The sequence below is a fragment of the Erpetoichthys calabaricus genome, chromosome 10 (assembly GCF_900747795.2).
Source record: "Erpetoichthys calabaricus chromosome 10, fErpCal1.3, whole genome shotgun sequence".
Classification (NCBI taxonomy): domain Eukaryota; kingdom Metazoa; phylum Chordata; class Cladistia; order Polypteriformes; family Polypteridae; genus Erpetoichthys; species Erpetoichthys calabaricus.
The window spans coordinates 97725750-97739754 of NC_041403.2; the positions used below are offsets into that span (position 1 = coordinate 97725750).

The 14005-nt window shown below is 36.9% G+C and overlaps 1 protein-coding gene across 2 annotated transcripts in view; it reads right to left on the bottom strand.

Annotated features, from left to right (window-relative positions):
• tcea2 (transcription elongation factor A (SII), 2) overlaps positions 1-14005 on the bottom strand; it is a 74012-nt gene that overhangs the window by 26057 nt on the left and 33950 nt on the right. For both annotated transcript variants that reach the window (XM_051933301.1, XM_051933300.1), the window contains exons 7-8: positions 7644-7794; positions 2051-2197 (exon numbers count right to left, since the gene is read on the bottom strand). In XM_051933301.1, the coding sequence (XP_051789261.1) occupies positions 2051-2197; positions 7644-7794 (298 nt within the window). The remainder of the gene's footprint in view (positions 1-2050; positions 2198-7643; positions 7795-14005) is intronic.

The following is a 14005-nucleotide window of genomic DNA, read 5'->3' on the forward strand; positions in this document are numbered from 1 at the left end:
TTTCTATGGTATACTGAAGAATAATTATAAACATTTCATAAGATTCAAAGGTGTTTATTGGCAAATACATCAAATTTATGTAAAAAGTTAATACCGGTATTTACAGTGTTGACACTTCTTAATAGCTTATGCAGTTTGTTCTGGCATGCTGGATATCAGCTTCTCCAGCTTCTGAGCCAAATTCTGACTGAAGGCAATCCATTCTTGCCTTTTTAGTGTTTTAAGTTGATCACAATTTGTGGGCTTCTGCTTGTCCATCTGCTTTTTGAGAATTGACCAAAGGTTCTCAATGGGATTAAGATCTGGGGAGTTTCCTGGCCACAGGTCCAAACTTTCAATGTTATGATCTCCAAGCCACTTCATCATCACTTTTGCCTTGTGACATGGTGCGCCATCATGCTGTAAAATACACAGATCACCACCAAATTGCACCTGGATTGTTGGGAGAAGTTGCTCTTAGAGGACGTTTTGATACCATTCTTTACTTATGGCAGTGTTCTTGGGCAAAACTGTGAGTGGGCCCACTATCTTGCATGAGAAGCAACCCCACACATGGATTGTCTCAGGATGATTCACTGTTGGCATGACACACGAATCATGGTAGCAATCACCTTTTCCTTCAATGGACAATCGATTTTCCAGATGTCCCAAACAGTCGGAAAGAGGATTCATCTGAAAAAATAACTTTGCACCAGTGTTCTGCTGTTTAATCATTGTACCTCCTGCAGAATTTCAATCTATCCTTAATATTTTTCTTGGAAAGAAATGGCTTCTTTGCTGCCCTTCTTGACACAAGGCCGTTGTCCAAAGGTCTTCGCCTCACTGTGCATGCAGATGCACTCACACCCACCTGCTACTGTACTGGTGGCAACAGGATTCTGCAGGTTGTGGCGCTTGCTGAACACTTATAGCTGATCATTTTGTACCAGGTCCAAAATAAGTGAAAAATGGCTGTGATAAAGTTAACTTTTTATGCTAATAAAGCTCTTTGCAATGAATTAATGTGCATCTGATCACTCTGCACAATAATATAAAAACAATGTGAACTGCCACGACACAAACTGGAGCCGCAAATTTTGTAAAACACAACATTTGTGTCACTGCCAAAACTTTTGGCCACTACTGTAGCTCAATATTTAACACTGTTGTAACATTAAATTTGGTCATCAGGTTCCCATACATTGGACCTAAAGTGTGACCAGTAAACCTCCATAACATGCAGATTGGAATTATTTCTACCTTCATACTGATCATCAACAAAAAAACCCTAAAGGTGTTGATATCAACACTGTAGATCTGATCACTAATAGTGTTGATCTGCAAAATTCAGCATAGCATTTTTTGCAGAGAATATCAGGTGTTCGTCTGTGGCCTTGTTTGACGAATATTTTCCTAGAAATTCACCCTGCAGCTGGCTTAGTAGACATTTTTTTCCAAGCACCCCATAATGCTTTACGAGGCCAATGTGACATCACAGAGCTGTAGCTGTCATGCGCAGAATTTGGCCACTGCTGTATCACAAGCACATGAGGAAAAAAGTTGCTGTTTCAGCTACTGACATGTGCTGAAACCATCCCCGCTCACCCCATCCACTAAATAGTGCTGTGTGATACTTTTCCCATTACTCACCACATTTGTTTCTTCTGCTTGTAGCTGTTTCAACCCCTTAGATTCTTTGATTGCCTTATGTCGGTCATTGGTGAACTTCAAAAGGTAAAAATTAAACTCAAAGCCGCAAAGGTTGAGAAACACTGCCATATTTTAATTACGCATATGTTTAAAAAAAAATGTTGCATATGAATACTGCCAATGAAAATAGAACACAAAGTATAACAACAAAATAAATACAAGTATAAGTCAAAAGATAACACCAACACAAAAAGGTGATCTACTGTCAGCCACTTCTTAAATTTTATTCCCTTACTAATTGATCAGGTATTACCTTGTGCAGAAATCATATTATCATTATCATATATCACTAAATGGATAAGCTTTCACTGTGACAGTATAATTATCAAGAAGCACACAAGCAAACACAACAGTACAATACCTGTGTATATGTGCAATTCTTCTTCTTGCATTTCCCACATGTAAAAAGGTCAGTCTGTGTACCACCAGTCCTGGCTAACTGATGCTCACGAATTGACTCTTTTGTGAGTGCTTTCCTAACTTCTTTCAGCTCTGCACTTGCCATTTCCTTAAACAGAAAAAAGTTATTTATTTTATAAAAGTCCATGTTTAATATAAAAACATAAAAAAAAATTAAGAAAGCTGCTATCTATTGTTAAGACAATTAAAAACTTGAAATACCACTAATGAAATGATACAAGCTTACAGTCATTTAAAATTTTGGGCAAGTGGTCAAAAAAACAGACAAGACTGCTGAATAAAATAATGACACTTGCACTTTACCACAATGTTACTTTCTCTGCTTATAAAAGGGCAGTGATTTGTTAAGTAATTCCTATATGTGCCATGTTCTACCAAATGTTTCATGTAGTCCACAGCATGCCATATATCCGACTTAAATTTAAAATAATAATAATAATAAAAAAAGGGTTGTCATAATAGTTAAAAGAAGTCAGTATTTTGCTTCTGGAAAAAACAAATCGAAAGGAATACTCAACCTACAAATATATTTTTTAATCTGTTATTTAACCCTATGTTGTTTGTAGTGATATCTGAGAAAAATTTTTCATCTCCATTTGTCCACCACATTCACTTATCAAAGAGTTCTATCTTATACAATGTATTTCACATTCATGTCTACTCTGTCTTTCCAGGAGTATTTGTTTAACAACATTTTAGCAACTTGATGTTGTGAGCATGATTGAATAACTGACATGTTAATTATGTGACACAAGTAGCTTGCGTTTTTTCATGGCTGTTATATTGGCTGCTGTTTTTCAGCAATGGCCCTCCACTGGCCTGTATTGAAGTCCGTTGTATAATAAACATTGTGATCAGGTATCATTACAAACAGCACGGAGTAAGTAACAGGTAAAAAAAAAGTTTTGGGTGGAATATTCCAGTAAAATTGAAAAGGAAGAGAAAAATGTATATTTTTAATACACAATTTTCTCTGACCACTACAAAAATTAGAAAAAAAAAATATAACAGTATAAAATGCAGTCTAATTATTTCACTTATATATCATTCCTAATACAAATGAACACTCTTGGATTAAAATCATTTTTACTTCTCTTAGAAAAAAAAAATGTTAGAAGTAAAAATGATTATCATTTTCAAATTTCAAAAAGCAATATACACCTATCAGCCACAACATTAAAACCAGCTGCTTAATATTGTGCAGGTCCCCCCATGACACCCAACAGCTCTGATCCATCGAGGCATGGATTCTACAAAACCTCTCCAGGTGTCCTGGTGTATTGGCACCAAGCCATTAGCAAGCTGGGGCCTCCGTGGATGGGACTTGATCCCACGGGTGCTTGATTAGATTGAGATCTAAGGAATTTAGAGGCCAAGTCAAAAACTAACTCTTTATCATGTTCTTTAAACCATTTCTGAAAAATTTTTACAGTGTGGCATGGGCATTATCCCTGCTAAAAGAGGCAACTGCCTTCATGGAATACAAAACCATTGCCATGAAGGGATGTGCATGGTAAAATGTAAAGATGTAAAAATCTTCAGGTAGGTGGTGCATGTCAAAGTAGCATTCACAAGAATGCCAGAACTCTAGGTTTCCCAGCAGAACATTGCCCAGAGCATCACACTGCCTCCCCTGGCTTGCCTTCTTCCAGTAGTGCATCCTACTACCATCTTTTCTCAAGGTAAATGATGCACACACACCTGGCCGTTCACGTGATCTAAAAGAAAATGCGATTCACCAGACCAAGCCACCTTCTTCCATTTCTACATGGTCCAGTTCTGATAATTGTCCCAATTGTAATTTGTAATGCACTGTGTGTTCTGACACTTTTTTCCATATGGCCAGCATTAAGTTTTTCAGCAATTTCTCCTGCAGCAGCTCTTGTGTGTGATTGGCCCAAAATTGCTTTCACTCCAAACACGCCTCAATCAGCTTTGAGTGTCCAAGACCCTGTCACTGGTTCACTGGTTATTCTTCCTTGAACCACTTTTGGTAGGTACCAACCACTAAATCCCGGGAAGACCTCACAGAACCTGCCATTTTAGAGATGCTCTGACACAGTCATCTAGCCATCAAAATCGGGTCCCCATCAAAGTCGCTCAGTCCTTATGCTTGTCCATTTTTCCTATTTCCAATACATTACCTTCATGAACTGACTGTTCACATGCTGCCTAATATATCCTACCCTCCACCTGTGCCACTGTAACAAGATAATCAATGTTATTTTCTTCACCTGTCAGAGGTTTTAATGTTGAGGCTGATCGGTACAGATGTATTTAGTTAACATGTCTAATTAGAAAATGTGCACAGCGTAATTTAATCTCCTTAGCATTAACCCAGGGCATGACTCAGGCTCAGTATCCTATGTAAATTCAATTAAACGCAAGTCAGATGAAGTGACATACAATGATCCGCTTTACCGTGTTAAGCCTGAATAACTCTCAAGATAGAATTCTGCTACCATCTAGTGGATGAAGTACCATTATGATGTATAAAAAAGACCAGAGTATTTCTAAACTTTATGGTAACTCATCAATATTCATAAGTGGAACGGAGTCTTCAAACAAAAACACAATGGTAAACGAAAAGCCTTGAAGCCAGTTTTAAAACAAACTGAAACTGAACCCTTGCTCCCCTAAGCAATACTGATGACGATGTGAATTGGTCATCAGACTTTGACACAGACAGTAAAACTGTCAACTGTTTGGTAGATTCCATCCTGCCAAGTATCAGTGATGTTCGTGGTTGGTGTTTCCTTCATAGTACTGCTGCCAACCTACATGTCTTTGTTGTCCATTAAAGGGTAACCCCACTTTAGTTATGTCTGTTGATCAAGATTATTAGGACTATTTATGATTTGCCAATGACAGTCAGGTGGATAAAAGAGTTGTGGAAACAAATCTCTATGCGGCGCAGTGTCAAAAAAGTCACAGTACACAGTTTGATTGTAACAGTCATTGGCAACTTTTTGCTGCAGACGACGTGGGTATTCTTCAGTCTCCTGAAACTACAGAACATAGTGGGTAAACCAGCCCAGAGATGGTACTGATCCACAAACTGGTTGCTGCAGACACCACTTTTTGGTGAAGTTATGAATGAGTGCTTTTCACTCATTATGAAATACCTGGATTTCATTAATTAACCATGACTATTATGAAGCTAATAATGATTTACTTTCAAGTTCTACATGCTGTGGAGAGCAAGTTCCTGGTCTATCTGGAATAGTAGCAAAAAAAAAAAAAAAACTCTACACCTGCTCCAATAGTGCCTATGTATATTGGTGCTTGTTTCAAAATATATCACACAAAGCACACACACTAAATCTGTATCAGTACAGCAGTGGACACTAGACATGCCTTTCCTAATGTGATTATGTTGACATTTTGGTATTCACATGTCTCTTTTTAACATATCATTCTTTGATGTTGAAAAAAATTTACGCTTTTGACTTATTTTTCTGGGAGTAAACATAATGCGAAGGAAGATAATGACAGCAACAGAAAGCTTATCATTACATCATTTTTGACCACACTATAAAAAGTAATATGACTAAACAAGAGATATTCAAGATAATATTCACAGGTCAAAAGCTCAAATGAAACCCAGGAAACAGCAGACTGATACCTGAAAATCAAATAATTTCAAAGTTTAACAGATACCAGACACCAAACCTAACAGTTTTAAAAAGTCTCAGGAAATTGGCATACTATATATTATATCAGGAGGTACCACTACGAACTTCTGAACTATAGTATTTGTTTCACCACAGAAGTATATTCTCTTACCAGGATTAAATTCAACTTAACTAAAAGCAATAGTAGCCAAGGACGTAATCCAATTAGAAACTGGGCAACCAGGGACCTTTCCCTAAAAGTCCATGTAATGAGCGTAATAAAACTGTCAGAACAAATCAGAACTAGAGATAATTTAAACTTGGCTGTTTAAAGCAAAAGCAAATTAATTCATCTGCTGCTGCCTTTTGTGTTCAAACATGTATGCTCTGTGAAAAGAAAATTCAGCTGAAACATCAGGTTTTGGGCAAACTAAAAAAACTCAGGGAAAGATTAACCACTCATCTCAAACGCATGTTTTCCCTAAACTTGTCTGAATCATTTGATCTACAAGGCTGGTAACCTTTCAAATAAAATGCGAGACTTGAGTCCGGATGCTCAGTTACACTTGAAGCCAAAAAAGCAGATCCAGTATGAACTATAAAGAAATGTAAGTAGAAAAGTTGCCCTCTAAAACTTTCTTTTAAAAAATATCAAATGCAAACTGTTTACAACAAAGGATGGTTTTAAAATTGAATTTTCAATTTATGATCATTCTTATACAAGTAATTTACAGTAACTACAGTAAAATTCTGATAGCCCAGCAGTGCTTTTCAATGATACTGGTAAGAACAAGCAGAAGAAAGAAGGCCAACCCCACAGTCATATAAGGTGTTAGTGGTCCAATAATTACTTATACTCAAAAAACGTACTGCTTGTTGTGCAAATCTGAGTTTGCCCGGAAGGTGCTTTTTGGTGACTGAATCCTCTCACCAGTTGTTTGAAACATGTCAGTGGGTAGATGGATGAACACGAGGCTGTCCATTCTTCTTTAACTGTTTGTGGGGAAAAAAACTGAAGTTGGAATTATATTGTTTGAGGGAGACTTCAAACTTGTTCAGATGACTGGGCTAAACACTGTGATGTGTTTGGTCCAGTCATCAGTAACATTACCATTGCTCTGGAAAGAATAAAAGCTTTTAAGAGCTTTTACACATTCTAATACAAAAATGACTGTTGTGTGAACAGAAACACTGTATAAAATCAGCTAATGAGGTTTTTCAATTGTCGAGCATATCCTATAGTTAGAGGCCACTTGCATCCCACTTGTGCCGGGGTATCAGAATTCTACAGCATAAAAGATGACTTCACTTATTGCTTTAAAAAAATCGGGAGTAGTTTCCCATAGACTTTCCTGTACACTCAAATATGGGGAGGATATCTGAGGAGTAAGCCGCAAGACAATGATTTTCATATTACGTACATTAAAAAACCACCACCAACAAATCAAATCAAATTAATAATATACTGAACAATTATTATAAAAGTAAAGTTGAATAAATCAGACTCTGCAGCTGCATGAATAAAAAAAGGAACACTTCCGGTTGTCGGAAACAGCTGAAAAGTTGATAGAAATCAACGTTTGTACCTAAATACTTGTATAGAAAATTTGGTTGACCTAAGTGAAAGCATTCTCAAGTTATTGTGTTTACATACACATACACACACAGACAATAGACACACAGACATAATTCCAAAAATGGTATTTTCGGACTCAGGGAGGTCTAAAACTTTGAGATTCATCAAAATCGAATTTTTAGACAATTACAATACTTTCCCTATATGAGAAAGTAAAAACTGAAGTGGAATAACAACAACATTAATACATTTTCTTGTATTTAAAATGTATAATTCTAAAAACTGGTGCTAAATTAGTTCTTCCATATAACAAAGGTCCAGAAGAAGTAGAAACAGGAGTTTACCTCAGCAGTCATTGAGGCAATACGCTCTGCTGAAATGTTCCCACATAGCACATTCTTCCTTAACTCTGGATTCTTCTGATCCTTTAAGTTGGAGATTCTGCTTCTTAGTCGTGTTTTGTACTTCATATCTGTGCATTTAAATTCTTTATATATATGTACAATGAAATTCAAGGAAAGCAACCATCAGAGATTTTTCTTTTAAACATTTCTTTCACCCAAGATTCAACAGAATAAAAAAGTCAATAAAGTTAAAAAAAATGGTGCTATCACAATTAAAAAAATCCTCAAATTCCTTTCCTTTTTATGTTTAAATAAACATTACAGTACTTTACAGAAGCTTATTCTCATCAAAAAAAATGGCTGTGCTATTTTGCAAAAGAATTCTCTAAAGTACTGCCTGCTGCAGCCATTTTCCGGTCATCTAGTGACAGTTAGTGATCAAGAGACAAGAACTGAACAGACTTTATAGGCATACATTTAATCCTGCATATGCTGTTGGGTAAATTTCATCCTCCCAGTTTAAGATCACATGGAACAAGTGATTATTGCAGCAGCACTGGGTGTAAGGCAAGAATCAATCATGATGGACATTATGACAGTCCTGTGCATGGCTCAATCAAATACAAAGGAAAAGGGTGTGCTTCATGCAATATACAAAGGAAAAGGGCGTGCTTCATGCAGTCTAGAAACCTGCAAGTGCCTATTTATTTTTAATCCAATTACAGTATTTGCTATATATATTTTGAAACACTATGATCTGGTATCACAAATCACAAGTGTTCATACCTTACATTTCACGGGATGGGGAAATGGGATGGATGTTATTTACTTCACTGCACATAAAAAACTAAACTTTGCTGTGTACATAATAATATCAGCAACAACAGGCAACATCTGCAAAAAAAATGCAGTTATTATTGTGAAAAAACTCACATCGTTTGAGAAATAATAAATTACTTTTGAAAAATTATGCAATTAAAAATTATTTTGAGTAGCAGTAAAAAGCTTCCACAACTCTTTACATTTAAGAAGAGATCTAAAAATTCTCACCATTAGTGATAAAAATACATTGCTTATTCAGCTAAACATATGTTGATCAAACATTAAAATATTGCTTATTTAGCCTTATTGCTTGAAATACAGAAATGTAATTACAACACTTTTCTAACTACTGTATATTAAAAGGGTAAAACAACACAATTTTGTTAAAAGATGGGGCATTATTAAAACATTAAATTTAAAAAAATAAAAGCATTACTTAGTAACCAATAAAGAACTAGAGGTTTATCTTATGGAATAACCATCATATCTTCTACTAAGTCTTTGTTAAAACAAAGGTGTGTTAACTTACCAGTAAATAAATTTATTTTGACTTGGAAAAACCTTGTATCAGTTACACATAATATTTCTCAGACATTTAAAAAAATGGAATGCACACGTTTATTTTCTTATCTGCAAAATATATTCCTTTCTACCCTCTACATATAATTCCATCACTTTGTCATTGCTTGTTGTGCAAAATCAAATTAAGTGAGGTTCAGCACAGTGGGGCAGTAATGCAGGGCTCTTCCAAGTAAACATGTTTTACTGATCATAATGGCATGGCGTTTACGACACTTTATAGCATACTACTATTAACACTTTTACAGTATACTAAACTATTACTTAGAAATATGGACAATAGATGACAAAAACAGGGCTCCTTCTATGAAGTGGTACTACACTGCATGCAGTCTGTGTTCATTTAGCAGTTAATAAGACATTCCATAGGTGAGCCTATTTTGCAGGTGTTGCCCAAATGTCTTGATGTTCTTGATTTGCCTTAAACATTTTTTCTTTCAAGTGCACTTTTTGAGTATTTTTATACACTTGAGAACAATTCAAACACAGTTGATGTTTTCTTCTTTCTGTAAGCTAAATGAATTGAATAACAGTGTGATTTTTTTTGTAGAATAGTGAATTATGTCAGACATTACAAAAGTCAAAAAATAGTTCAGATATAATGTGATAGTGAGTTTTGCTGCCTAGATCTGCTAGTGGCTTGATAAGCATGATTCTTATTTTTTTTAATTTTCAATTTCACGATATACCACTTTTGTGTGAAAGGTTTCCTAAAGACTGAATTAACATTGATGACATCATATGCAAATCTATTAATATTTTTGTCCTGTGCTATCAGTTTGAGAACATTTAAAGAAAGCAATCAGTGCTTATGATTATTTGTCTAAGCAAATCTGTTTTGCTGTTAAGCAGTTCAAAAACTAGTTTGTGCAATTCACTACACTCCTGGAATAATACATTCTGTATATGTTTACTCAGTGATCCATGCATGAGGAAATACCTCCTGTAGAGGTATATAAAAACTGGGGAGTTTTTACCTTACTTTCCATTTCTATTTATTTCTGTTAAGAAGTCCCCTGGTCTTGTTCATGTTTCATTGATTGACATTTGATCCATCTTTATTGGGAACTAGCCATGTGCGCCCAACTACGTTGCGCATGTTAAAATTGTCTGTGAAGGGCTCCCTGTTTAAACACGGCTGCCAGTCGTGAACTGGGCCCTTCGTCACACAGCATTATGATTTTTTTATAAGGGAAACAAAATTACAAAACAAAACCCTTGGACATTGATTCGATATGAACGGCCTACTCGGAATCACTGTCCGAATAGTAATTATGTGGTGGTGGAGGAGCATTTCTGCTTCTCTCCGTCCACAGTCCGTCTCGTTTTCATAACGCTGTCGTTTCCTCTCGCAATCTCTACTCAACCTTTCTCCAATCTCGCAGGTTGCTTTGAGGCAATCCAAAGAGTAAGGAAGAACCAATGCTTCTTTCTTGAACTCCAAACCCCGACTGATGGAAAATCACAGAAGTGTGCCCGACTTATATACTCTGACTGCCGACTCCAAGAAGTGGGTGAACATTCGATTTGGACGAACTGCTGCCAACGACTGTCAATAGAAACACAAAAAACCACAGTCTCGACAACGAAGCAGGTGTCGACACCAGATCTAAACACAAAGCACGGTGTCGACGCCAGATCTAAACACAAAGAGTAGTGTCGACGCCAGATCTAAACACAAAGAGTGGTATCAATGCCAGATCTAAACACAAAGAGTGGTATCGACAGTGTTTGTAAACATAAGTAACAACCAAGGTGTTGTGTATTCAGCCAGTACAAACAGCACGTAGTCTCCTTTAGTTCAATCCTCTTTAATCACCACACTCCAACCTTATCCAACGATCCTCCCCCTCACTTCCTCTCCTCCTCCATCACTACTGCCATCACTGAAGACCGCAGGAACACCACACAAGGTAGTGAATTCGCGGACAAACAAAGATCAAGATCCAAATGAAGATTACCCTAAGTTCTTGTCTATAAGCCGGACTCATGTATTAGCCGGAGACCAAAAATCATACGAATTTTTAAAATAAAATCGTATCATAGATAAGCCGGACTCATGGATAAGCCGAACGTACTATAACCTATAACTAATAGAAGGGAGGGAGGTCAGTGGTCTCACTCGCGCCCATTTAATTTCTTTAAGGGGGGAGAGAGTGTGAGATATTGCCGTCTCTCTCACTCCCCGCATGGCGCGGTTGGAGCGGCCGGAGCGCGTTCTTTCTGCTCTGGGCGTCGCCGAGTCAACACGAGCGCGTAGCGGTCATTTAAATTGTGATTTTATATGTAAGCATATTTAAATATATATCGCGGATTTCTGCGGACAATGGGTCTTTTAATTTCTGGTACATGCTTCCTCAGTTGGTTTGCCCAGTTGATTTCATACAAGGGACGCTATTGGCAGATGGCTGAGAAGCTAGATTGCTTACTGTTCTCTCTCTCGTGCGCTGACTATCTGTGATCCTGACGTATGGGGATTGAGCAGGGGGGCTGTTTGCACACCTAGACGATACGGACGCTCGTCTAAAAATGCTGAAAGATTATCTTCACGTTGCTCTCTTTTGTAAAGCTGATTCCTGAAAAGACATGCTGCACAGTGCTTCGCATACTTAAAAGCTCGAAGGGCACGTATTGATTTTTGACTGAAAACAAACTCTCCCTCTCTCTCTCTTTGTCTGCTCCTGATGGAGGGGGTGTGAGCTGCCGCCTTCAACAGCTTTGTGCCGCGGTGCTTCGCATACTTAAAAGCCAAACAGACATATTGATTTGTTTGCTTCACTCCTTTGAAGAGGAAGATATGTTTGCATTCTTTTAATTGTGAGACGGAACTGTCATCTCTGTCTTGTCATAGAGCACAGTTTAAACTTTTGAAAAAGAGACAAATGTTTGTTTGCAGTGTTTGAATAACGTTCCTGTCTCTCTACAACCTCCTGTGTTTCTGCGCAAATCTGTGACCCAAGCATGACAATATAAAAATAACCATATAAACATATGGTTTCTACTTCGCGGATATTCTTATTTCGCGGGTGGCTCTGGAACGCAACCCCCGCGATGGATGTATAAGCCGGACTTATGTATAAGCCGATATTCTATTTTTTCATTTTCACAACTTTTTTCCTTAGATAAGCCGCGGCTTATTGACAAGAACTTAGGGTATATATTAAAATGTTTTCATTTCTACCTGCTTGCCAAAATGATATTTGCTTTCTGTAAGCCACAACTTATTCTAAATAGATTTTGCACATTAATCAAATGATCCTGGATCCCTTTCATAGAACTCATTAGGGTGTGTGCAATCCAGTCTTGTTGTATTTACCAGACCTTTTGAGGAATATGTTTTCTATTGTTGTAGGTAGCAAATATCAGACCAACTTTTTCTTCTCTAGGGATGCTACGAAAGCCTGCATAAGTGCTTTTATTATACTTTGAGGCATTTTGTTATATAAGCAGAATTTTACAGCCTAAAATGTCCTACCAATTTTCCTTTGGTCCTAATATATTCCTGCCCTTACTGAACTGTCCTTGAATGTAATTAAAATATTACATTTACTTTACAATCTTCAAGTTTAAAAAGACAGAACAATAAATCATATCACTCACACAATTTAATCCTTACTTCCCATTCCCTTCTTCTACAAATGCAATTTTTAGGAATCAATAATTACAAAACAAAATTCTAAGATATTACCTTGTGTTTGAAAAAGATGAGCTGTATCCAAGAAATGCTATATTTTGTAGAGCAACTGAAAATATCTTCAATGAACAAACATTATTTATTCCAATTTCAGATAATGTATCTTATCTCTAAGTTAATGAGAAAAGGAGAGTTCAATGGAATATGAACAGTGTAGAGAAACTGCTACAAAACTGACGCAACTACAATAAAATAACAATGGAAGGCAGGCTTTCTGGCTGTAATACAAGCAAAATACATGAGGGTCTATCATAATTCCACTGAGATCACACAAAAAGACATCCAGTAGTTTATGAGCTGAGACCAAAACCAAAGCCAATAGGCTGTGGTACAACCATTAGGACTTCAAAATAAGGATTCTCAAAGACATACGGTTTAAGTGGATAGGTAATACTAAATTTGTCCGTTATGTACGTATGTATGTGTGCACTCACTCTGTGTGTGAATGGCTGGTACCATGACATGGGATTGTTTCTACCTGAAGCTTGCTGGAATAGGCTCCAGCTTCCTCTTGACCATTCTCCAGATCAGTGGATTTAGAAAATAGGGATAGACAGAGAAGTAGATTTTTTTTCTAAACTATACATAATATAAATATTACATAATAAACAATAAAATATTTATAATGCACTAGTGAGACCGCAAATGGAGTATTGTGTGAAGTTCTGGTCACCATATGACAAGTAAGGTATAGCAGCACGTGAAGCCGTGTAGAGGAGAGCAGCCAGGTGCATCCTAGGATTTAAGAAGTCCTACAACGACAGACTGACAGAATTAAACATGTTTAGTCTTGAGCAAAGGAGACTGCATGGGGACCAAATCTAGGTTTTCAAAATTCTAAAAGGCATTGATAAAACAGATCCAGCCAAATTCTTTCAAATTAACAACAAATCAGTTACTTGAGGACACCCATGGAAATTAAGAAGAAATACATTTAGGACCAAAGCCTGGAAGCATATCTCTCAGAGAGTTGTGGTAATCTAGAACAACTATTGAGACATGTAGCTGCAGCAGAAACTTAGACAACCTTTAAGAAGAAGCTGGATGAGATACTGGGACAGCTTATATTATGGACTAAATTGACTCCTCTCATTTATCAAATTTCTTATGTTCTTTGTCACACACATGCAAATAGGAGACACCTAAATGGCCTGAGTAAATGCAATACTACACCAGACCAGGGGGTGACAGAGTGTGCTGACTGTCTCCCTCAGTTTCTTGAAGACCATTCCTGGGAAATCTTGCAAGGTTCCGGCACCTCTGATGA